At 42.3% G+C, this 27676-nt stretch overlaps 1 protein-coding gene across 1 annotated transcript in view; it reads right to left on the reverse strand.

Moving 5' to 3' along the window:
• Positions 1–212: 212 nt before the first annotated feature.
• TTC7A (tetratricopeptide repeat domain 7A) overlaps positions 213–27676 on the reverse strand; it is a 277635-nt gene continuing 250171 nt past the window's right edge. Inside the window, exons 20-21 of the mRNA XM_018576308.1 lie at positions 14780–15061; positions 213–224 (exon numbers count right to left, since the gene is read on the reverse strand). Of these exons, the coding sequence (XP_018431810.1) occupies positions 14840–15061 (222 nt within the window). The 3' untranslated portion in view covers positions 213–224; positions 14780–14839. The remainder of the gene's footprint in view (positions 225–14779; positions 15062–27676) is intronic.

Here is a 27676-nt window from a genome sequence, read left to right on the forward strand (position 1 = left end):
CCCCACCTGGAGCTCCTCCCACCGGACCAGCGCTGACTCGCCGCTGCTCTCCCGCGCCGAAGGTAAGTGAAAAAAACAAAAAAACATAGCGCAAACATCGGGGCATTTTGACAAATACTTGTCAAAATGCCCTGTTTTTACAGGGGGTCGGGGGCAGGGCCTGGGATCAGATAAAGAGGGTTAAAAGATGCAGGCTGCCATTCAACCCAAACACCTAAGGACATCTAGGGAGCATTGTTAAACAATTCTCAGAAAAATTGCATGTATATTCACTCTTTGAGAGTAGCACCCACTGCCCCCAGCACTATCAGCAGCATCCACTGCCCCCAGCACTATCAGCAGCATCCACTGCCCCCAGCACTATCAGCAGCACCCACTGCCCCCAGCACTATCAGCAGCACCCACTGCCCCCAGCACTATCAGCAGCACCCACTGCCCCCAGCACTATCAGCAGCACCCACTGCCCCCAGCACTATCAGCAGCACCCACTGCCCCCAGCACTATCAGCAGCACCCACTGCCCCCAGCACTATCAGCAGCACCCACTGCCCCCAGCACTATCAGCAGCACCCACTGCCCCCAGCACTATCAGCAGCACCCACTGCCCCCAGCACTATCAGCAGCACCCACTGCCCCCAGCACTATCAGCAGCACCCACTGCCCCCAGCACTATCAGCAGCACCCACTGCCCCCAGCACTATCAGCAGCACCCACTGCCCCCAGCACTATCAGCAGCACCCACTGCCCCCAGCACTATCAGCAGCACCCACTGCCCCCAGCACTATCAGCAGCACCCACTGCCCCCAGCACTATCAGCAGCACCCACTGCCCCCAGCACTATCAGCAGCACCCACTGCCCCCAGCACTATCAGCAGCACCCACTGCCCCCAGCACTATCAGCAGCACCCACTGCCCCCAGCACTATCAGCAGCACCCACTGCCCCCAGCACTATCAGCAGCACCCACTGCCCCCAGCACTATCAGCAGCACCCACTGCCCCCAGCACTATCAGCAGCACCCACTGCCCCCAGCACTATCAGCAGCACCCATTAGCATCTTTTCTTTGCCGGTCGAATGTAATATGAAGAAAGTACCAGATTATGGCCACTAGATGGCGCTGCACCGGAAATATTATTATTATTATACAGGATTTATAGAGCGCCAACAGTTCGCGCAGCGCTTTACAATATAAGGAAGACATTGCAATCACAATACAATTCAAGACAAGATGGTAAGGAGGGTCCTGCCTGTAAATCCCTACTTCATATGCTCTTGAGATCCATCTAGTGGCCATAATCTGCATGCTATATTTACCTGATATTACATTCGATCTGCTAAAAAACATTCATATTTGCCTCCATCTGTACAGAATAAATGTACATATAATTGTGCATGGTGAATCTCTCTGTGAATTGTTTATAAATACACCTCCGAAGTGTAGAAGTACTTCGGAGGACGGCTCTGGATTGAAGGAGAGGGATGTAGCAAAAAGCTGTTTTTTACTTTATCTTTAAATGGTCTAACAAACGGATAGGCAATCTTGATACTCCAGCTGTTGTGGAACTACAAATCCCATTAGGCACTGCAAGACTGAGAACCATAGGCAAGATGCCTGCTGGTAGAGGCATGATGGGATTTGTAGTTTCACCACAGCTGGCGTGCCAAGGATGCACACCCCTTTCTAATAATGTTTTTTTTTTTTTTTACTGTAGTCGTGCTTTAATGTACTATTACAATCTCTTTTCCCTTTCAAGCTTCCAGATTGCAGATTAAATCAAAGGAAACAAATGTTTTTGTTGCAGATTCCATGCATTTTTTGTCTGCTTGTTTGACCTAAAACATAAATAAATAGAAAAAAGTCAGCGATGATGATGATGATGATGATGGCTGTGTCTTGGGATTGGTTACGAAAATAGCATTGTGTTTTGGCAGCGGCAGATTCTGTTAATGTAGAGCTACAGATCTGTTTAGTGATGGAGCCATTACACTGAACAGACAGATGCTGGGAGAAGTGAGAATGAAAAAGGACGCCAACATTTCTATGTATGAAAACATCATAAAGCGAGACGCTGAAGACAACAACATGTGACAGTGCACTGCAGATGATAAACATCATTCTTCACACCGTAACATCCTTATCCTGAGGTTCCTTATAATGACTTGTCAAATGCCCACCGAAAGCTGAAATCATACTTGGAAATATCGTTCTGTAAAAAGAGGGACTGCAGGAAGCGGGTAATGGAACTACAGAAGGGAGGGAGCTCATGGCCATGGAGAATGCAAAACTTGTAATATTAAACTCTCAAACTTTTTTCAGTAATAGATCCAGATCACAAAAATGTACATGGTCCAGCAAAGTGTTTCTGTCAATTTTTGTCCAAGCACTTACCGTCATGATTCCATACAGCTCAAACTCTCTCAGCTCCACTTCCCTAAACTTCCTGTCCAGTACAAGATCACAGGGATAGAGCAGTCGGCAGCAGCAATCCAGCTACTGGCTTGGAGGAGGGAAGAGCAGGGTAAAGGTTTGCCTTGCTGTGTCTTTGCTCTTGTGGGGACACACACAGCTTACTAGCACACACAAGGGTGACTCTATAGGAACCTGCAAGGGAAAGGAGCCACCCTAAAACAGGATATTAGGGTCAGTGTTCGGGGGACCAGCTGATTCTGCAGGCAACTAAACTTTTAAACATCAAGGAACAGCATCCATTGTAAGTGATTTAATCAGCATTTGAAAAAGCATAAAACATTTTGACTTAGAACATATTTGTTCTCTAAGACAAAAGAATTAGGAAATGCAAATGATATAGTAATGTATGTATGTGTGTCTACCAATCTTGTCAAGTATTTCATTCATGTATTAATAATTGGCATAAGTCCTGCAGCTAAAAAGTGTTAATTAAAAAATGATAATAATAATATAAGTACTAATAATTATCTATAGATATGTTAGGGGTGCACAATACTGATACCAGTATCGGTACCGGTGCTGATACTAGGCGTTTGCAGGAGAACGCGTGAAAATGCTCCAATACTAAAAACCGATACCGGCACTTTAATTTTTCTAATTGAATCGGCTGCCTGAGGTCCCACGTTTGCTGGGGACCTTGCACCAGCCTTCTGGGGAATCACGATTCTGTTGGCCTGCACAGGTCCCCCTCCTGAGAACTTCTGCACTCCTCCTGTGAGCTTCTGCACTCCTCCTGTGAGCTTCTGCACTCCTCCTGTGAGCTTCTGCGCCCCTCCTGTGACCCTTCACACTACTCCTAAGACCCTCTGCCCAAGACATCAGGCCGGCACCTTGGAGCAGAGCGGTAGCACAGAGTATGAAGCAAATTTATATACTATTATTCTGCATTGCTGTATAATGTATTGCTGGGATTTGTAGTCCTCTATAGCTGATGCCATTCTGCATTGCTGTATAATGTATTTCTGAGATTTGTAGTCCTCTATAGCTAGTGGTATTATTCTACATTGTTGTATAATGTATTGCTGAGCTTTGTAGTCATCTATAGTTTGTGGTATTCTGCATTGCTGTATAATGTATTGTTGGGATTTGTAGTCATCTATAGCTGATTATATTATTCTGTATTGCTGTAAAATGTATTGCAGGGATTTGTAGTGAACTATAGCTGATGGTATTATTCTATAATGTATTGCTGGGATTTGTAGTCCTCTATAGCTAGTGATATTAGTCTGTATTGCTGTATAATGTATTGTTGGGATTTGTAGTCCTCTATAGCTGATGATTTTATTCTGCATTGCTATATAATGTATTGCTGGGATTTGTAGTCATCTAAAGCTGATGGTATTATTCTGCATTGCTGTATAATGTATTTCTGAGATTTGTAGTCCCCTATAGCTGATGGTATTATTTTGCATTGCAGTTAGTGGCAAAACTACCAGGGTTGTAGCTGTGACTGCACCTTGGTTCTCCACCACTGTCCAAAAATCATTAGTCTGTATTGTTTTAGAAAATCGTATTGGAGAGTACTTGAGGAAAAGTATTGGTAGTTGTGCTCAGTCTGGAAAAAATGGTATCAGTGCATCCCTAATATATTATTGAAACACTTCTGTAAAGAAACTTTTGCTTGGAATAAACATGGTTTGAGTGCTGCAACCTCGGACTCTGATTGATATATATATTTATTATTCTGTTTTAGAAGGCTGAGGAAGATTTGATTTCTCTGGAAGACGTCTTATGTTTTAGCTATAAAACTACTGCTGGTTCATGATGACACTGCAAGGCTGAAAGGCGCTTCCCCTCAGCTTGCCAGGGTCACATGGTCTTGTGAATAGCGTTATGTAAATACTGGCCGCAGGGCACATACTGGAGGAGTGTGGGAATTTTCCCCAGCGCTGCCCTGAAAAGGAGCAGACAGATCTGGGAAAGTCAGATTAAGGATAAATAAGCTGCAACAGCCAAAATTCGAGGCATCCTAAAAGCATCCATTTTCATGTCAGTGACGACTGATAGAAGAATTGATGTCATTTACTCTGGAGCATAAAAGAGAAATAAACAGTCATTTTATATTATAACTGAAGACCACATTCAAGTCTTAAAGCTGAACTCCCGGCAGACATAAAGGCGTATAATAATGCAGCATTGTAATCATGAATGGAGTTATAAAGCTTCTGCACTCCTCCTGTGAGCTTCTGCGCCCCTCCTGTGACCCTTCACACTACTCCTAAGACCCTCTGCCCAAGACATCAGGCCGGCACCTTGGAGCAGAGCGGTAGCACAGAGTATGAAGCAAATTTATATACTATTATTCTGCATTGCTGTATAATGTATTGCTGGGATTTGTAGTCCTCTATAGCTGATGCCATTCTGCATTGCTGTATAATGTATTTCTGAGATTTGTAGTCCTCTATAGCTAGTGGTATTATTCTACATTGTTGTATAATGTATTGCTGAGCTTTGTAGTCATCTATAGTTTGTGGTATTCTGCATTGCTGTATAATGTATTGTTGGGATTTGTAGTCATCTATAGCTGATTATATTATTCTGTATTGCTGTAAAATGTATTGCAGGGATTTGTAGTGAACTATAGCTGATGGTATTATTCTATAATGTATTGCTGGGATTTGTAGTCCTCTATAGCTAGTGATATTAGTCTGTATTGCTGTATAATGTATTGTTGGGATTTGTAGTCCTCTATAGCTGATGATTTTATTCTGCATTGCTATATAATGTATTGCTGGGATTTGTAGTCATCTAAAGCTGATGGTATTATTCTGCATTGCTGTATAATGTATTTCTGAGATTTGTAGTCCCCTATAGCTGATGGTATTATTTTGCATTGCAGTTAGTGGCAAAACTACCAGGGTTGTAGCTGTGACTGCACCTTGGTTCTCCACCACTGTCCAAAAATCATTAGTCTGTATTGTTTTAGAAAATCGTATTGGAGAGTACTTGAGGAAAAGTATTGGTAGTTGTGCTCAGTCTGGAAAAAATGGTATCAGTGCATCCCTAATATATTATTGAAACACTTCTGTAAAGAAACTTTTGCTTGGAATAAACATGGTTTGAGTGCTGCAACCTCGGACTCTGATTGATATATATATTTATTATTCTGTTTTAGAAGGCTGAGGAAGATTTGATTTCTCTGGAAGACGTCTTATGTTTTAGCTATAAAACTACTGCTGGTTCATGATGACACTGCAAGGCTGAAAGGCGCTTCCCCTCAGCTTGCCAGGGTCACATGGTCTTGTGAATAGCGTTATGTAAATACTGGCCGCAGGGCACATACTGGAGGAGTGTGGGAATTTTCCCCAGCGCTGCCCTGAAAAGGAGCAGACAGATCTGGGAAAGTCAGATTAAGGATAAATAAGCTGCAACAGCCAAAATTCGAGGCATCCTAAAAGCATCCATTTTCATGTCAGTGACGACTGATAGAAGAATTGATGTCATTTACTCTGGAGCATAAAAGAGAAATAAACAGTCATTTTATATTATAACTGAAGACCACATTCAAGTCTTAAAGCTGAACTCCCGGCAGACATAAAGGCGTATAATAATGCAGCATTGTAATCATGAATGGAGTTATAAGGTCCCAGTATATAGTATCCTGTTATATCAGCATTGTAATAGGAATACATACTGCAGTTGTGTTTCATAATGCAATCAAAGCTTACTTGAAAGAATCCCTTTTATGTAGTGAGTGCTGCCACTGATGATGTCACTGTACTTGTAGTCCATTCGTTCTTCCCCCTGTCCCTGCTTCTGAATGTCTGTACTGGCAGGAGCCAGAGCAATGCACCCGCAATCCACTGACCCACTGATCGTGGTTGTAATGCTTTAGTCCCTGTTCACACCTAAGCGTTCCATGAACACATACCAAATTGCGAATCATGCACATGCTTTGACGCATTCACAGAATGTGTAATAAAATGTGCTTACTGTGCATTACATGTTTATGGCACCCCAAATGCGGCCGAGCAAATGCGATTTTAAAACGTGGAAACAAATGTAGGACGTCTGTAGTGCACATTTGTCACCTGTGCAGCACTCCTTGAGATCAACAGGGATGTGCAGCAAGCGCGGGGAAAAAAGGCCCACAAACGCGCATCACTATAACAGGCATTTCCGATATGTAATAGTGTGAACGAGGACTTATTGTCTCCAATGCAAAAAATACTAAATGCACGTTTTTCTTTTATGAAGAAGTGTACATTGGGGCTAAGCCCGCATTGTAAGGGTTAAGGGCTTCTTGGACTGGTCCTTCAAGTCTCTACTCCTCCTCTGCAGCGGTCTAAGGTCCAGTAAATCATCATGTCTATACACTGTGCATAGATGTGAGTACCCTGAGGAACATTCCAATGCTGCAGTGGAGGAGAGGACAGGCTGGAGGGAGCACTGTTACAGCTGGTCGGCTCCGATCTTCAGGTGAGTATAACTTTGTTATTTTTCTCCCTAGATACAAATGAGCGCTTAACACACGCAGTGCACGGGTAGCCCCACTGCAAGGGTTAATACAAAGTTTTCCTGGAGATCTTCTTTATAAATGAACTGCAAGCAGTCTTCTAAATACACAGTTGCTGCTCTGGCTGTCTAACCCGTCCAAATGTTTTTTGGTTTTCTTTAGTAGTGCCTTACCGTGTGTTGCGGTGCCATGCTTGAGTGCATTGGGGTGCCATAAAAAAATGACTGGTACTATAACACACTGTGTATAATGTGCATTACCGCAGCACATAGGTGTAAATGGGCCTTTACATTGTAAAAAATTGAAAAGGTTTTGCCTGTGGAAGGGGTGGGCAAACTACGGCCTTCCAGCTGTGGTGAAACCACAAATCCCATCATGCATCTGTGTCTGAGAGTCATGCCTGTGGCTGTGAGAATCTTGCAATGCCTCATGGGATTCATAGTTCCACAACAGTGTTTTTCTTTACAGCAAGGGCACATCTGTATTCAATGTGCCCTGTTCACACCACATTGCTGCCTTGAGACACCACACCTTATCTCATGTCAGCGCTGTTCACTGCACCAAATTACTAATTAATAAAATATCACTTGATGTACAAAACAGAAAAAAGGTAAATAGTGCCTTGTGTTGAAATAATACTATATACCCTCCCCCCCCCCACTGATGGCATACATCGGGCACCAGCCTGCATTACAAATCGGATCATTTTAGCATGTGGACTGCTGTAAATGAGCCCTACAAAGGCATTTTGGAGCACTGTAAAAACAGATTTGAGGCTGATGGAGCTCATAGTGTCTGGAAAAGCAATGAGGGCTTTCTGCCTGTGACTGTGCTTCAGTTGTACTCCTGGACCCCCTCCAAGAGGAACTTCGATTCAATGAACCAAGACTGAAGTGTGAATTGTATCACCAAATGATTACACCGAGCACCTCTCCAGCCAGGGTACTCTGTGTAATCCTCCATTCTGACCTCTGCTTTCAGCCTCACTTCCAATCACTATCCAAATCCTGCTGACTCAACCTTTGTAACATTTCCAGAATTCCACAAAGCTTCTAATTCTCTCCCTTATAATCTCTCGTGTTGTAACTCCCTCGTTATTGGCCCACTTCTACAAAGGCTATCTCCCCTTCAGTCTATCATGAATGCTGCTGCTAGACTCACCCACCTCACCAACCACTCATTGTCCACCGTTCCTCTATGCCAATCTCTCCACTCAATCCTATTCACCCAACACACAAAATACTAACAACTATATACAAAGCCATCTACAACTCTGCCCCCTGGCTACAGCATCCAACTAATCTCAAGTTATCTCCCTAACCATCCTCTCCACTCCTCCCAAGATCTCCTGCACTCTGGCTCCCTCATCACCTCCTCCAATGCTCAAGTCCAGATTCTCTCCCATCCCCTGGAACGTCCTACCCCAAACTGACCACCTTAAAAACTCATCTCTTGAGGGAAGCCTATCCCGCCTCTACATAATAAAAGTCCTTTCACTCCTTCCATGAACTCATCCCAATTAATGCCCCTCCTACTAGACTCTAAGCTCTCATGTGCAGGGCCCTCCTCTATTGTATTATATTGTAACTGTACTATCTACCTTCATTCTGTAAAGCACTGCCCAAACTGCTGGTGCTATATAAATCCTGTATAATAATAATACTTGTAGCCCACGGGGTTTAAAAATGAGATGTTCCTCTTGCATGGTATTCATATAATGACATGATCAGGGATGTTTATCTAACTCATATGGGTACTTTCAGATTTTAGGCTGGATTACCACCATGGTTTATCCATGTTTATGTACCTTATCAACAATCATTTCATTTCATGCCCTGCCATTGACATCAAAGGGCCCTATAACGCATGCCAAAGGATAAAGAAAAACCTCACATGGCATGTTAACTTATGTACTCAACTGAACTAGCGCCATTTTAAACAATGGCTGACCTGTGTACACAGATTTAAGGTTTGGTATGTCTTCTGAACAGACTACAAATACACAGAATAAGACCGTTTGATTTAACAGGCTTTAATAAATTATATATAAATCGGCTGTTTATTACCATCATCAGCACTTTCATTGACTCAGAAAATACATAGAAAATAGAAAACGGAAAAGTGTGTGTGATCAGCTGAAACATTCACAAGTAGATATCAAATAATGCAATAAAAAAACTTTTCTTAGTCACAATTAGGTATTTAAAAAAATTGCAATTCTACAATGATCTATAATACAGTATAAAATCATTCCTGAATCTGGAAGCTTCACCGTAACGCTGATTGGATCCACACAAACATACTGGAAATGTTTTCATTAGCCCGGCAGAAAGATAAGTGCATTTTCCTGCTTTCAGTGAAATTTGAAATAGGAATAAATTGGAATAGGAATAGGTACAAATTACCAGACAGATCAATCAAGACCGAGTGCGTAGCATTCAAGTGCTGCTTAAGGGCTTATTCCCATGGATGCAAATACAGTGTTATGGGCATATAGTAAAAATTAAGGCTGTATTTCCCGGGTTCCATGTTGCAGCGTTTTGGTGCCCATACACCCTTTTTTTTAGCCCATGGGAATGAACCATAAAGTGGACCTGCACTTTAAGAAGTGAAGATCTATGTTACAGGGAATATCTTGAAATGTTAATTGTTCACAAGCAGTACCCTGAAAAATCTACCATTTAGAATTTCTTCCTGGTATGGAAGGGTACCTGAGCACTCCTGAGCCTACAGCCGCATAGCTGTATATCAAGAGTGTGAGATCTAAGGCAATGCTGCCCCTGACTGCTTGTCTCAGGAGATTTGGTAATGTCATGAATGTGCCGTTTACTATTCTCAGTGCTGGAGGCTCTGACATGAGGAAGCAAAGCCCTGCACCTCTACCAAGATGCTCAACTTCACACATAGACACAGATCATAACAAGGCAATGTAAGTCAGTAATGGGGAAAAGATCAGCTGCAAAGAGACCACAGGCAATATTGGTGACTAGATATTTGTCCTCTGCTTATCTTTTTTTGGGCATAGCATCCAGTATTCAGTTCCTATTTAGTGGCGCATTAGTGCTTTGCAAACTCCAATTGGATCTAGGAATGTTATCTTCTTTTCATCATTTTGGAAGTATTCACACTACAGTACAGAGATCTCACTATATACTGCCATGCCACCCCACCAAGTCATCGCACCTGCTCTGTATGGAGTTACACTAAACTAGGTACAGAGGGTAAAAAAAAACTGTTCATAAATGAAAAACTTTTTTTTAGATTTGTATAGATTGATGAGGGGTTAGAAGTAGAATCTGAAGTTTTATTATTGCTGTCTATGTCCCTGTCAGGGAGATTCGCTCTCTCTAATAATTGTACTGAGTACCAGTGTCACTGGAAATTAAATAAAATTGCCACTAGAACAGGAATAGAGGGGAGATCTTTCAATGGGGACACATGTCTAAGAGAGATTTCACTCACATTAGAAGGATATTCTCTAACTTCCTGTTTCATCTTCAGGACAGAAAGTGTAGGGAAATCCAACTAATGAGACACAGATGACAAAAAAGGCATATATTGCATTTGCAATATGAAATGTTCATTTGTATAATTCTTGACAATCTCGCCACCTGGGTCTTTTTTCAGGCACTTCCTTTTATAAGGTGACAATGGTCCTGGTCCACCAGTTGTTCTCCTACATTGTCATCCTGTCACACAGGCTTCTGATATAGACCAGACGTTGTAATTTCAACACACATTTTGCAGGAATGAGCCACTGTTGTCTCCATCAGAAAACATGCCCAAGAGCAAATGTCCAGAGTTCTGATTTCACTTCAACTACTTTTTGCATGCTTTTCTGGGTCTGTGATTCTGACAGTAATGAAATCAGAGACATCCAGGCAATTAGCTTTTTTGGAAGGAGGTCAGCAAAAGAAACCCTAGTAATTCTGTCATGTCAGATTTCTATAGACTAACTTGAAGGCCTTAAATGGTTACAGTGAATACAGCAAAAGCAATAAATATAATCAGCACCTTATGTCTGCCAAAAAGCTGCCAAGCTGTCATTAGGAGAGGACAGCAACTCAAGGAGGGGAAAAAGGGTTTGTATGCGGGTGGTATTACTCACTGTGAGCAAGCCCAGTACAGGCCCCACCGCCTCAGCATTCCTACTGGAGTAGGTACCTTTCCTTAACGAGAGGACATGGTGTACATGAAGAGGTAAAAAGTGCACGGGACCCTTGTACAAGACAGGCAGTGCACGGCAAACATACTGTGCCAATGTTATGAATGGTTTTGCAGTATTCACTGTAACTATTTCAGTCCTTCAGTTTGCTTTAAGTGACCCTTTCTTTGCTTTAACCAGTTGACATCCGCGGTGTTAAACCCCCTTCCCATCCAGGCCATTTTTCAGTATTCAGCGCTGCGGTACTTTAACTGACATTTATTCCGTCATGCAGCGCTGTACTGAAATTAATTTTATACCCTTTTTTGGGGACAGATAGAGCTTTCTTTTGGTGGTATTTATTCACCACTGGGGGTTTTATTTTTTTACTATATTAAGGAAAAATTACCGAAATTTAAAAAAAAAAACAGTTTCCCCTATATTAAATGATAAAACATTTATTATTACCCAATTTTTTGGTAAAATATAAAAGATGGGGTCACGTCGGGTAAAAAGACACTAAACATGTCAAGCCTTAAAATTGCGTGCGCGCGCGAAACCTCAAAAAACGATAATACCCAAAATTGGCCATAGGCGACGCTTTAAAAGCTGTTACCGCTCATCAGTTTAGTGTTATCAGTGATTGATGGCCCTAAAATGATTGCTCTCACTGCGACGTTCGCGGCGATATGTAACATGTGTAGCGCAATTGTAATTTTTGCGCGCTGGGGCACCGGACGCGTATTTACGTTTATAGGCGCGTAAACGTGGGGGTGGGGGAGTTAAACATTTTGGGGGGGTTTTTTCCCCTTTTTTTATATGTGACTTTTATTTTATTTTACTTTTTTATGTTTTACTTTTATTTTTTTTTATTTATATTTATTTTTTTTGCACTTATTGGTATTGCTATTATATAGGGGGATAACAACCCCCTATATAATAGCAAAGGCACACTGACAGGTCCTCTTTATGGAGATATTAGGGGTCTCTAGGACCCCTAATATCACCTGTGGACCCCAAAAGAAGCTGATGAAGCAGAGATCTGCTTCATCAGCTTCATCATCAGAGGTGCCGCGAACGAGCACATATAGGCGATCGGCGGGCTACGGACCCGCTGATCGCCTATATGTGAAACACCCGGTAACGGGTGTGTGCATTGATCGGGACTTTTCTGCACGTGCGTGCCCGCTAGGGGGCGCGCGCGAGCGAGCAGAAACAAAATTGCCGTCTGGAGACGGCAACCCGCAGATGCTGCAGTGCCGTCCGTCCGTTTTTTTACTACGGGCGGACGGCAAGAGGTTAAGGTCACTTTGATCCCTCCATCCCCAGCTGCCTATAGTCACCTTTCCTTTCTCTCGCACTGCTCCATTCGATTGCTGGGAGGGAAGTGAAATACCGTACATTTCTGGCTATAGATGAGCATGTGAATCATTTCCCTCTCCCATATGAAAACACTGGTGCCTCTTAATTGGCTCAGTGAAGTCCCATGGAATTAGGGTAGGAGTCCATAGCCCTGCGTAAGCTGTGACAAATAGGTTTGGCGCTTATATAAAGCTTTCTTTCCCCCTTATTTGCTATAAATAGGCCAGAGATAGCATTGCTACCTTATAACTTGTATTTACACTGCAGACTTTGCGGGGGCATTTAGCTGAATGTGTCGAAATTTCTTTGCAAAAATACCCAATCACGTGCAAGGAAAAAATATGGTATTTTGGTTGCACATAATTGGGTGATGGAAGTCAGCAGAGCTTCGCCTCATGCACTAAACTAAGGAAAAACTTCCCCTGCAAAGTGCAAATTCCTATGCAGAGTGAACAGCCTATTCGCCTTTAATAAGTCAACAGATACAGAACAAGTCCCGGCTGTCAAAATGAAAGCCAGAAATTGCCAGTAAATGCAGCCAGGGGCCTGTGGGGAGGTGGAGGTGCAAACTTCAATCGCCCAAATTATTAGGAAAACGTTTTTTGGGGCTTGTGCTCATGTGCAGTACGCCTAAGGTCCACAACCAATTTTTCCCAAGTAACCTGACTTGAATTAAACAATATATTTTTCAGTCCTGAGCTAAAATCAAACAAAATGTATACACAAGCTCTAAAGAGACTGATTAGCAAGTGTAAGGTCCTCTTCAAAGCATACTTTTACCTTCTAACAAGGTAGAGGATCTAAGTTTAGAGCTGTGTCTATGGAATGCTCTACTAACACCTCTCAGCACATAACAACACAGCGTTCCATATAAAGCCATGTTTACTGGTCTCCAATGGAAACAAGGCAAACATAGGCCTTTCCCATTAGGCGCTCTTAACATTTTCCAGAACTTGTATAAGTGAGTAAGATAGGTAATAAATTCTATTTAGAATTGTATTTCACTGCCTTGTCTGACCATAAAAAAATTGCTGGAAAGGTAAAACATTAAATTAAATGTGAAGAGTCCTTGTAAATAACAATACAATCCTTTTTGTGTTTTTTTTAGATACTGTATGTACTAATGATCTGCAACCAAGGTTTAAAATAATACATATAACAGTTTTAATTAGAGGGCAGTTAGCACAGAAATGTAGAGTGATTTATTAAGCATGTGTAAAAGGTGCCTTAACCCAAAGCAACCAATCGGAATTCACATGATAACTGATACTTTGGTTATGGATAGATGATGATTGTTGGAAACTCCCTTAGGTTCTTATATTTCTCAGAGACTGCAGTGGCTAGTAAATATGTGTAGCTGGTACAGTTCATCTGGTCATAAATATAAATTAGAGCCCTGGATAAAGGGAATGCAGTGTGTGTCTCCAGTACACAAAAATAACAATGGGGTATACTTCGACACATTTTATCATGTTCCCATAAAAGACAAACTTAATAAATAGATGAAGCATCCCTGCGCTTTAGACTGATTACTCATTTGTAAAAAAAAAAGATATGATTATAATCCAGTTCCTATTTACAGTAGCCAACTATTAGGTTCAGTGCAGACGTTGTAGGCAAACACAACCGACCAGCCTTTTCTGATGAAAGTGTATCAGTACAGTGTGTCATGGCACATCCTGATTGGTGATCCTGGTGAAAGGTGAGTGCTCCTAAGGAACATGATTTATTGTGACACACCTTCACATCTTCCATCATCACCTTCCTTTGCAGCTCTCTGTTGGGTTTTTATTGTTTTTTGGATGATTTTGCCTCTCTTTCCATTAGGAAGTGATGGACTATCTCTCCAACTAGGACACTGGCTGTATTTCAAAAACATTTTTATTAGCGTAAAGAAGGGTTAAAACATCTGACAAGTGTGTGACCTTGTCCTTGTGTTGTACGTACAGGTAAGGGAAAAAATACCTAATAGAGTTACATAAAGAAATAAAAACCTGAAAGAAATGTTAACCCTATCTTTAAAAAAAAAACCTGAAATAAATTCTAACCCATATTTAAAATGCTAAAAAAAATTTGTTCTGGAGTTTGAATTTACATTTTTTTAAAGGGCTATTTATTGATTCAGAGGTCCACCTGACTTCTGATTCCATAGCAGTGTTGTTTGTATACGAACCAAAACTCAAGCTAAACAGGACAGGCAAGCAACAAAGCCAATGCCTGTGAAAAATAAAGGAGCACTGCTCTTTCTAAATGACCTGATGGTGGTAAATGTGGTCTCATATTTTACTACACGTCCATACACACAATCATATTACAACACTTTGGTTCCGGAACTCAGATATCACCACACCCCCATAAATAGGAGTGGCCTTTAAATAAAGGGAATTTTCCAGTTCCTGCAGAGTTCCTCACAGTTCACGAGGTATGATGGTGAATGGGCATATCGGACTGCTGGACTCCAAGTCTAGTGCAGTTATGAAACATTCCACAGCAGCTTCATGTTTTCCCTGTGCTTGTAAAACGTCCCCCAGCCCTTTCCAGGCATCGTGTGACGTGCTCTGAATCTGTACTGCATCCCGAAGAAACTTCTCAGCAAGGCTGTACCTCCCAAGCCTCGTCAGTGTAAGACCCTGTAAGATACAAAGATAAGATGTTATCAGAAGTCTCTCCACCAGTAGTATAATTAAGTAAAAAAAATGCAATTGTTGAATTCTGGGTTTAATTTCCATTAAGAACACTGTCAGTGTGGAGTTTATAGGTCTCCACAATGTTTGTCTGGAATTCCTCCAGGTGTCCCAGTTGACTCTCAATAAGAATGGAAAACAGAGTTACTTCTGACCAGCTTGGCTCTGGAAAATATGACTGTTGTAGGGACGATAGATTGCATGCTTCTCTTGGCCATTGTAAATAGCTCTATGTACTTTGCAAATACTGTGCACTAAATGTGGGAAATGAACATATACAGTAGTTCTATATATAATACTCCTCTTGTCTGATGTAAAAGATTTATTTATTACCGAACACAGGACTCAACTAATGCTCACCATGGTGATCAATACCCGCTGGGTCAAAATGCTCCTCACTTGCTGGATGTTTGCTTTGAATACCTCTCTGACCCTCAATTTATATTTTTGGTCAGCGTGAACCTCTTGTATGAAACCCATTAGCAGTGTTCATATCATTGACCGCTCGGCATGCATGATGAGAGCAAAATAAAATAAAAATGTAGTCAAAATTTTGGCACACAGGAACTTCACTGCAAGACGTCAGTACTGGTCTGTTGCTCCATCACTTGGCTATTATAGCTAAGTATCAAACGTTGAGGAAAGCTCTGATATACTTGTACTTCTCAGTGCACAGAAGACTGACAGAGCCTTCCTCACTCCTCTGATGCTTGGCCCTTAGATGCTGGGCTTGGTGAAAGATGTCCAACTAATTGGCTAAAGGAGTATGCTGAAGAGTGATGTACTGCCCTGATTACAACTCAAAAACCAGTAAGGCGAACCATTTTAAGGTCATGTTTGTGTCGTTACATTTTCTTATGTTCCCTGCATGCTACTAGGGCTGCAAGACTTAAGCTTCAGAACGTTTGTTCAATTTTATAATAGTTAATGGGGTTAAATCGATCCATGTGGACCACAGTGATGAAAAATCGAAGGAGCATAATGGAAATTCTTTCTCAAATGAACATAATTGTAACAGCGAATGTGGTTTTTGCTCAAGAAACTCTATTCATTACAAAATTGAATGCTACAAATCAAACATCAGACATTCTACAAGCCTCTGATGGCATTATTGACATTTTTCACATTAATATAGTTTGAAAATCTACCAATCTATACCAAGCATTAGACAACATACTGGATATCATGAGGTAAGAGTAATGGAGACCCTCCAGTATACTGGCATTTAGTTGGAAAGACTTTTCATGTACAGTGCCCTGGCTATAAGCCCACCCCTGTTCCCATTGGGACCAGAGTGGAGCTAAGGGTCCTTGCATGGGCCAATTAGACGTAATTTGTTGGGAAATGCACAGAGATACAGGGATTGCGAACTCTAACTTATTTTCGAGTGTTAGCTTCTGGACTGTCATGCCATTGCTGAATTGCTTTTGAAGACACAAGCTCTGAGGAGTTATCTTTGTTCACTACTTAACCACTTGAAGTCCGCGGTGTTAAACCCTCTTCCCATCCAGGCCATTTTTCAGTATTCAGCGCTGCGGTACTTTGACTGACATTTATTACGTCATGCAACGCTGCACTGAAATTAATTTTATACAATTTTTTAGGGACACAGAGCTTTTTTTGGGTGGTATTTAATCACCAATGGGGGGGGTTTTAGTTTTTACTATATTAAGGAAAAATTACCGGAAAAAATAAACTGTTTCCCCTATATTAAATTATAAAACATTTATTATTACCCAATTTTTTGGTAAAATATAAAAGGCGGGGTCACGTCGAGTAAAAAGACACCACACATGTCAAGCCTTAAAATTGCACGTGCGAAACCTCAACAAAATATAATTCCCAAAATTGTCCATAGGTGACGCTTTAAAAGCTTTTACAGCTCATCAGTTTAGTGTTATCAGTGATTGATGGCCCTAAAATTATTGCTCTCGGCGATATGTAACATGTGTAGCGCAATTGTCATTTTCCCGCGCTGGCGCATCGAACGCGTATTTACGTTTATATGTGCGTAAACATGGAGGTGGGGGACTTAAACATTTTGGGGTTTTGTAAACTTTTCTTTACACTTATTGTTATTGCTATTACATAGGGGGATAACAATACCCCAATATAATAGCAAAGGCACACTGACAGGTCCTCTTTATGGAGACATTAGGGGTTTCTAAGACCCCTGTCACCTGGGGACCCCAAAAGAAGCTGATCAAGCAGAGATCTGCTTGATCAGCTTCGTCTCTCTGGTTATAGCAGCCAGATGACTGGCAGGTGAATGCGGAAGTGATGTATTACACATCAATTCTGCATTCACATTACGGAGGGGGATCAGCAAGAAGGAAGATGCTGATCTCCCTCCCATCTTACCTCCTGAGCCGCTCCCGGTACAGTAGAAACGATTGCACGCCTTCCATACACTGCACGATTATCGTACGATCGCGGGATTTCCCACGATTCTCGCGCGAGAATCGTGCAGTGTATGGGCACCTTAAGCCCGGTGTGAAGAATTGAACTTCATAGCAAATACTAGGGATGCACCGATACCACTTTAAGGCCGAGTACGAGTACCGATATTTTTTTTCAACCCTATCGGTGCATCCCTAGCAAATACTCTTGCATTGAAAGGAAAAGAACTGTAGGTGGTAACTGCCGGTATTTAGCATTCTGACAGCTTCTGAAAAACAAATAGCCTGCATTTTAATGAAACTGGGGTTCTACTTTAAATCTCTGCAGTTACTAAAAAAAGTCTGTGGTTTGCTGAATAAACTGACAAGAAGCAGAGAGAAGCTGAGTAGCAGGCAGCTCATTATGTTTGGGAGCTGGCTTTTGTACCTTCATCCTTCTTCGCAGAAATGTATAACAGCATTGGAGCGTCTGACTGCTCTGTAATGAAAGCAGCCTGATTACAAACGTATCCCATTGCAATGTTAATTAGCCTTGTATGGACTGCATCTATGTAAACTCTCTGCCTCTTGCAATTAGAAGTCAGTTTGACATGACTCTTAAATTGGCCGAGTATTGTTCTTCTTGTGCTTCCTGACCTGTTTCTTCGCTGCTATAGCAGCAACCGACGTCATCCCGATAAGTGTTCCTGTCCGTCTTGAGCCTGTCTCTGCTTCTCGTGTAATTGAATATGAAGCAATTAGTGCAGAATTACTAGACTCCAGAAATTTGAGTTTTTCTAATCCGTTCCCCCGACAGCCTCTTGTCCACCCTGAGCCGCTTCCTATAATAACTCAATAAATGGTTATTTGTTTTCAGGAAGGACACTGTGGTGGCCCAAGCTGGAGTATTTCAACTTCCTATACTCTTTCATAACAGTTCAGTGTGACTCCAGTCTACAAGATAAATCAGCAATTACAATGCAAAGGCGACTCAAGAAAACACAGCCACTGAAGTCAGAAAGTCCACTGGATTAATGTTTCTCTGTTTTATAGTTATATACAATTTTGAGTTTCACACAACTGCTTACAGACATATTCATTGGGCCATTCACTGTGTTGGGTCACCATGCAGCTCCATGAGTCAATTTTTATGTGTTGTCCTCTTCAGGACTAAGTGGTGCTTAATGACGTCTGAATGCCACTCAGTCCTGGATTGGTGTGAACCCAGCCTGAGTGATGATGGGTAAGTAAGCAAAAGAGGAGGAATTTAGAGACAACTCTGGATTGTATAGTATAGCAGGCAAGAAAACATTGGCTATATACTGTATATACCAATACCGAGGGAACATGGAGCCAGCTTCCCAGCCAATCAGGAAGCCGGGCAACAGGTAATGACTATGCTAGTGGAAGTACCGGTATCGGTACTTGTATCTGCGAGTACCAAAACATAAATATCAGTACTCGTACCCGATTCCAAACAAACGGTATCAGTGCATCCCTAGTCTCTGGTATACATTTTGAAATGTAGCCGAGAAAATAACTGGGTCACTGCAATCATGACTTATAACAACCAAACAGATTTCAACTTTTAGCTGATCCGCTGTTTTATCAACACCACCAATGCAGGAGGAAGCCCACTTCAGTATCCAATTGGCTTTCCCAAATGTTGTGCCTGGAGTTCAACTTCAATTAGCATCTGGGGCACTTTTACATAATTCTACTTAATACAGAATGCAGCCTTGTTTGAATATAAACATTGCCACTATTTCTCAAGTCACCTTCCCGTCATGTTACCTCCACATGCCCTGCAAACTCTTGACATTTCTAATTCGTGCAATTTACATCAATTTCCTTTAATTAAGTGCATGTCAAATGTAAGTCTTGTCATAAAAATTCACTAGCTGCATTCATTTAATGCTTCTCACACCAGGCACAACATTATCCTTTGATTATCTAAGAGATAATAGTGTCTGCCACTGGATTTAGGAGAGAGTTATTAATATGAGGGAGCTGTGACTGGCATATTAATACACCTTTCCTGACTCTCTGTCCCTTGACACCTAGCAGAGATGGCAGACAAAGGGCTTGATGTACTTTATACATCTTATAATGCCAATCATGGAAAGAAAGACACAGCATTCTATAAATGGTTTAACATTATCTGGGGTTTTATTACGGAGATTCTTCACTTAAAATAGATGACAATCCAATCACTAAAATCTCATATAATCTTTAACAGGTTAATGTGATTTCAAAGGTAATTGTCAGTATTTCTGCATCTGCAGCTTTCATTAAACTAATACCTGATGATCCTTATTCAGGCACTTTCTATTATAGGGTGACACTGTTCTCTCTCTGACTCCTAACTGATGTCTTGTCACATTATACTGGCATAGTCCACTGACCACCAAGGTACCGGCCCTGGGAAATGCTATGCAGCTATCAGTGGAGTGCCATATAGATAAGCAGTGATTGGAAAGAGACTGCACGCGATCAGCAGCACTGAGATGCAATAACTTATATAAAAAATACATTGTCTAAAAAAGAAAACAAATAGTTTGTGATACCTCATCCTTCCATGACCTGTTTGTGGCACAGGAGTTTTGTAAGCAGCACAAACAGTCAATCTGCTGTGCTGCATGCAAATGTGCTAGTGAGAAAAATGCTGAGCAGAAGAAAGAGGAGCATGAGCAGAGAGATGAGCTCACCATAGCTACTGCTTCTTCATCACTGCCCAATCACAGGCTGGGGACAGAAACTAGACTGAGTTGTATTATTTAACTGCAGTAGAGAAAAGTCAGATCTTTAGGCTGCATGTACTTTCTGGCAGGGCTATGTAAATCTCAGAAATACATAGACAGAAATACAAATACAATACACTAATACCATTATGTCTAGGGATGCATCAAAATGTGGGCTGCCGAAGCATATCGGCCAAAAATGGTGCTTTCGGCCAAAAAATGCAGTGCATCCCTTATTTCTCTCCTCCCCGCTGGGCGCTGCTCTGAGTGCCCTCTGACGCAGAGAAGTGTCCAGTGGGGAGGAGAGAAACTGTTAGGAGGCTGAGCTCTCCCCCCCCTCTCGGCCTCCTGTGCCAGGCAGATCAGAATGGAGAGTGGTGCGGGGGAGGAGTCAGCTGTCAGTCGTGTCATAGGAGGCCGGCTCAGCCTCCTGTGACAGTGAGTCCAGATGGAGAGCGGTTACAAGCACTCAGTAATCAGCTGATAGCTTGTAAATAATTGAGGACATAGTATGTCCCTAATTATGAATGAACAGGAAGTGCTATACATTACATCCTGTTCATTCATGACTTTGGACATAGTAACTCACACTATGTCATGTATATGAAAATGTTTGTTCTTGGAGTTCAGCTTTAAAGAAGAACTCTGGGCAAATACAAAACGTACCCTTGCAGAGGGGCTTGTTTCAGTCTAGAAGCTGACAAAGATAAATTAACTTACTGTACCTGATTCCAGCTCCCCCCAGACTAGTAGACAACTCCCTGTACTCTCCTCTCCCCTGGGCTCTGGGGGTCTAAGGACTGCTGACATCATCACATGTTATACAGGTCCACTGACCTCCATTAGACATGAGGACGCTGCCATTCCAGAGCCGGAGCGAAGGGGGAAAGAGGTGAGTCCTGACCACCACGAGAGCCTGGATCAGGTAAGTATAACAGCTTCGAGTCCCCCTAGACAAAACGAGTGCTTACCCCTTGCAGTGCACCCCCTGCCCCCAAGCCCTACTGCTAGGGTACCTTTATGTATTTGCCTGGAGTTCTTCTTTAAGCAACCCATTAATGTCAATGGAAGCACATACTAAAAGAGCAGGGCTTGGCAGCATGATCATTTCTGCAAGAACTGGCACTTATCTTCGAACTATCAAAAGTTTTACACGTAAACTAGAAGAATCTTCTAGAAGGTCGATGAAAAAACTTCTTTAAATTTCGCTCAGCAGAACCACAATTACAAACATCCGTCAGCTTAATGTATACAAAACTGCTGACATTTTTGTACCACAGGCAAAGCCCAAGATTGGTTATAAAAGATCTTTTATCAAAGTGGTTTGCACATTAGCTAAAGCCCAGCAAAAAGGCAGAAGTAAAGCCTGTAAGGGACGACATATATTACCAACCAGCGCCACACAAAAGCAAAAAGGAAAAAAAGATCGGGTACCAATTATATTCCATAAAAGTGAAGTGCGGTGTCAGCCTTTCTATTAAACCCTCACCTTATGCAGCTCGCAGTAGAGAAGAGTGATGCTCCCGCATCCTCCTCCCGCCCCACGCTCCAGCCACTCATGCTATAAGCTCTATTTATCTCTGACACACTAATGTGACTTTTACACTCTGCCATCTGTCAGCGCTTGTCTATTTACATGACAAGACCATGTGTAATTACATCTCTCTTAACAGTATCTCTTCTACATCAGTGCCTTTCATTTGTGTTCAGTGAACTAGGTGTCCCTCTGGTGATTATGGGAACTATCTGATGAAACATGGCGTGGCATCGTTAGAGGCACATCTGTTTATATATAATGTATATTAATCATACTACACAGGATGTATGGATGACATCAGGTATATCTGCTGGAAATCCCTATGCAATGCCGCCTGCAACAACAGTAGGTCCCGTGTATAGAACATACTTCCTATCCATATGTCCTGTCTGACTATTTGTCTATGGCAGCTCAGGAAATAATCTTGCAGCAATGGGATCCTTGGTTCGAAGCTGGCATGGGACATTGCATTGATTGGATATGGTTTCCTGTGTCTGCATGTTTCTTTATGGTGCCATGGTCATATATACAATTCACACACACAGGGATCCCAACCCGAATAAAGTAATTTCAGGCAGGTGCCCTTCTCATTTCAGGGAGGTGCCCTCTGCAGCACCCCCCTGGAATGATGGCAGATAGCAAGGAAGCTGATGCTTTCTTTGCTATCTGCTGGTTTTTTTTAGTATTCTGACAGCTACTGCCATCAGCATAAACAAACAAAAAAAAACCCAGCATAGGAATGAATAGCTAGATTGCTATTGACTACTTCAATTTGCAATAGCCAATAGGACCTGATGGAGAGCTTCAGGTCCTCCTCTGCTGATTGACAGCAGCAGTAGGTGGGTGCAATAGCTAGTCTGCTATTGGCTATTGAAAATTCAAATAGCCAATTGCAATCTAGCTATTCATTTCTATGCTGTTTTTTGTTTTTTTACTCTGATGGCGGCCCCAATATCAGAATAAAAAAACTAAACAAAACAGACAGCAGGGAAAGGCTGACTCTGCTAGATAGAGCAGAATAAACCTTTCCGGAAGAAGATGTTTCTCTCCCGGGGCGGCCGGGATCCGCTATCTAATAACGGGAGACTCCCGTAACATCCGGGAGAGTTGGGATGTCTACACACGTAATTTAAAGCTGGCATAAAAGACAAAATCTTATGCAGCCCTGTATTTATGAATACATCACTGAATGTATTTTGTTATATGCAAGCAGTGTAAGTACCTGAATGTGACCCCTGTGCATCAGAGCTCAGAGAAGGGTATTGGGGAGCTACACAAGTAACTAGTCAGTTGTGTTGCAGTGTTTATGTGCAAAACAAGGAGCATGCTGATAGGAGGAGAAAGCAGAGTGACAGAAATTACACCTCATCAGTCTGCTGCTTCTTCTTTCACTGTCCAGCCACAAGTTGGGGGAGGGACAACACCAGAAAAGGTTACTGAACTGCAGCAGATAAAAATCAGGTCTCCTGCCTTGACAGACAGGACTATGCTATGTGGCTGAGCTGTGTAAACCTCAGGACTGGATAGGCAGAGGTACAAATCATTTGGCAGGTAAACAGCTCCCTAATATGTATTCCATTTGTGTATTTAGCTGTTTGTCTGGAGTTCAGCTGTTACTGACTGTAACTGATAGAATCTGTCACCTTTTGATCCATTTTTATATGCAGATTTGCCCAAAGGAATTTTTTTCCCAAAACTGCACTGCATGACCTTTAAACTATGACAAGCGGGCCTAGAAAGACCAATGAAGGGTCTTTTCCACTAAAAAAGGGAGAGAAGGGGCACAAAGCAGCCGCCGCAGTGTCAGTGAATTGGAAGCTGTTATAGGAAAGATGGCTAACTGCATAATGAGGAAGTGGGGCAGTAAGGAAAATGTAGCAACCCCTTTGCTGCCTTTTTGTTGTTATTATTATTATTAGGGCCTTTTCTGTGTTGTTCATTTGAGGTCAGTGTTCACTTTAAACTGCTGTCTTGTCCATAGCAAAATTAGTCCACAGCAAAACCAATGGGCTTTTTTTTTTCAGGGGGGTGTGTTGAGGGGTTTGTATATTTTTTGAATTTTATATTGATAGGGCCTTTTTTAAGTTTTGGGGTGCTCAAGTGCAAGAACAGTATGCACCTAAACCGCTTTACATGATATCACTTACATTTACAGTACTTTTCTATCACCATAGAAATAATAAAATGTAGGCATACGCCAGTTGGGCCTATTATCACTGATTAAAAGTGTTCTACTGATGACCAATATTACACTGTTGTATCCTCTGCAGTATCTTCATGCTTGTACTAAAACCCCAGCCTGTGCGCTTTGTCATTTGCGGTCTCCTAATTCTTGTAGTAAAACACCTGCCTGTACTCTTTCTCAAGTACATTTAGGCCATTGGTTTTTCATTAAAAATGCCCTCCTTCCTAATGAGCTCTTGATAGTAATTGGCCAGCAGCAGGACAGTTTTGCATCAGTGAGAACAGAGATAGCCACAGCAAAGTATTGGCCAATGTCTATCTTCCGGTCAAAGCAGGTGATTACCGTTTGATGAAAAAGCATGTGTAGCTGCTACCTGAAATAAGACTGTAATTTCATACTGTCCTGTAACACCATGTGCAGCATTAAGGCATCCCCTAAGCATGTTATTTAAAGGATTTGTATAATTTTCACTGCTGCTCTTGAAGCCACATAAAAAGACTCTTTCCACGTTGTAATTTTGATTTAACTTTTTTTGCATTAGTACCTCTCCCCCATGGCGGTGCCCAACTTCCCATGCTTCTTTTGACAGTACCTGGCCTATTAGCCCTAAAAATGGCCAGGCCTTACCAACAAGATTTGCCTATCATGGAGATCAATGGGATTCACCTCTAAATTCGGGTTTGACAAAAATGTTGGCGAATCAAACCTGGGCAGATTTGCCCAGGTCCCTCTATTACAGCCTACAGAGCAGCCGATGAAGAAGATGGAGGACTGGGAAGCTTATACATAGTACCCATACAGAACATTCCATTACCTTAGAGTGATTGGATAGAAGTATGGGCCCACCCCCTTAATGGGGGTGTAAGGAACAGGGTTGATGGGTTGTTCAGTGTATTTAGCACCTGATGAACAGCTATCTTTGCTTATCAATCCATTCATAAAAACAGACTGTCCAGTTGAAGACCAGATGGGCGGTAACCCCTCTTCTCCAGATAAACCCCCTAGACCAGTGGTGGCGAACCTATGGCACGCGTGCCAGGGAGGGCACGCGGGGGCCCTCTCTGCTGGCACGCGGCCCAGGTTCAGGGACCACCAAAGGAAATAGATCCGACCGACCCGGATCGCCTCAGTACGCGATCCGGGCAAGTCACAATCATGCAGCGGCCTCTAAAAAGCCATACAACTCCTCCCCCCGGGAGCTGCATAGCCCCCCCAGCCATACAGCCCCCCTGCCTGAGAGCCGCACAGCCCCCCCATGAGAGATGCAGAGATGAGAGACCCCAGGGATGCAGCCCACCTCCCTGCAAAACAGGTAAGCAGGAGAGGGGGCAATGTTTTATTTATTCACTTTTATAAGTAGTTCTGTGTGTGTGTAATGTGTGATGTTTGTGTTTCATTACGTGTGTATGTGTATGTGTTTTATTAAGTGTATAAATGTTTGAATATGCGTGTTTCCCTATTTTGCCTAAGGCCCAATTCACACTGTGCGTAAAATCCCGCTATTTCGCGCATTATCGCGAGAAGTCGCCGGCCAATGTTATTCAATGGAGCTGTTCTAATGTACAGCTCCATGTCGCCCGTCGCTCTCACTTCAGCAGGACCCTTTTTCCCGCAGATGTCGCGCAATATTTATATTTTTGAATGCAGTGCGACGGTGAAGGTCGCGCAATCTTTGCTGGAACGTCGCCCCGAACAGTCGCGCTATCCCGGCCCGCATGTAAGGTATGTCGCTTGGTGTGAATTGGGGCCTAAGGCAGTGATGTTGAACGTTTCGTAAACCCGAGCGCCCGAACTGCAATACAGTACTAAACTTATTTTCAGCGCTGGCACTTTGAGGTAAATAAATTGATTTTGCACTGCAGTTGGGCACTCGGGTTCAAAAAGGTTCACCATCGCTGCCCTAGTCCATATAAAACAGGACAGGTGTAAAATGCTGTGATTATGAAATACTTGCAGAGCATTCACTTCCTGCTCTGGAAGGGCAAAATGACTTCAGTTTGCCAAAACAATGCACACTGGGATTGCCTTGTCATCAGCAGAGCATTGCTGGGAAATCTCATCTGTAATCTGATTGGATCTCAGGGAAAGGCATTTTCCTCCCTTGAGATGATGTGCATGGTCACATGTCCTAATCACATGTCTAGTCACGTGCCAGAAATCCAGGAAGTAAAAGAAGATCTAGTAATCTGCCCTTACAGGACAGTGCAATGCTCCCAGTGCACTGTAAACATTGGAGCAGACAAAATCTGTAGCAGTTGCCTATGACAACCAATCTGCTTATCTCTTTCTTTTTTAAAGCTTAACTGAACAAACTGAAGAAATAAGCTGATTGGTTATTAAGCACGGCTGCTCCAGATTTGCTAAATTCTACCTACTGTATTTCCTGCACACAAGGAGACACATTATTTTCTGACTTTACTGTGCAGGAAATGCATCCTTGCATTTCTCATATTTTCAAGGCTGCTAGATCTGATAGGCGCTGTGGATTGGCTGTGTGCCAAGTTGAATGCACTGCAATGCAGCAAAGCAGCAAATGTGCAAGTAGCTTCATAAAACTTGTTTGCCTATAGAACTAGTTAGAAATGGGCATTTGTAATAATCTGGATCTCCACTTCTAAAATATATCTATGGTCAAAGTACAATAAAATCATATACATAATATAACCCTGACATTTTAAAATTCACCATCCCAAACATAATTGTTGCTCCTGTCAATAAGATTGGTATGGGTACATGTTCTTTGGATGGGTGACGACCCTCAGGTGTGCCTGCTGTAATTTCCCTTATGATTGCCACCCCTCCAAATGCTACACCAGCCCAGACTGCAACAGGGCGTGCTGACACAAGGTGATTAAGCATGTCCCTCTATTGGCACCATACACTCTCCATGTTCACCCCTCTACATCAGTGATTGGCAGTCCTTAAAAGGAGAACATTTGAACCACAATCACTACCTAAAGCACACCTACTTCATACCGTCCTCTAGTTCTCATTATGTAGATTCAGCAGCAGCCTAATCGTTGCAGAAAATTAACAATAATGCATTTTTACAAATATCGCACCAGCCCCCCAGTTTGTGAGAAAGTGCCTTAACCAAATTTAAAGTGACACTAAACTCCGGAGTTAAATCTTAAAAATGCATTAATGTACCTAAACCTGTACTATTAACATAAATGTACCTTATTTGTGTATCACTCAGCTGTAGATCCTCAAATCATCTCTGAATTGGTGCTGACACTGTCCTTCCTTCTGGAGGGTGGCTACTTTTGTTCCCCATGGTCCCTGTATGTGCTGTATAGTAGTCACCACTCCAAGCTCACTCCTGTGATGGACTATAATCTTATGTTCAGTTACTAATTTGTATTAAGATTGAAGTCCATCACACACACAGGGACCATGGGGAACAAAGTAGCCACTCTCCAGAAAGAAGGACGATGTCAGCATTAATTCAGAGATGATTTGAGGATCTACAGAGCAGAGTGCTACACAAATAAGGTTGGTTAGGGTACTTGAATGCATTTTTAACATTTAACTTCAGAGGAACAAAGTGATGCCAATAGGGCCTGAGTCCTGCTGAGTGGGCCAAAATTCAAGCAGGGTATGGCCAGCTTTCGTCTCTTGTATTCTCTCCCTGTTAAAAGTGACAGTCTAGTGTCAAATTGTCAAGCCCCCATGGAACCTAACCTGTTTCCTGAGTGTGAGACTGTGTGTATATATATA

This window comes from Nanorana parkeri, unplaced genomic scaffold, assembly GCF_000935625.1.
Source record: "Nanorana parkeri isolate BGI_ZX_2015 unplaced genomic scaffold, ASM93562v1 scaffold63, whole genome shotgun sequence".
NCBI lineage: Eukaryota > Metazoa > Chordata > Amphibia > Anura > Dicroglossidae > Nanorana > Nanorana parkeri.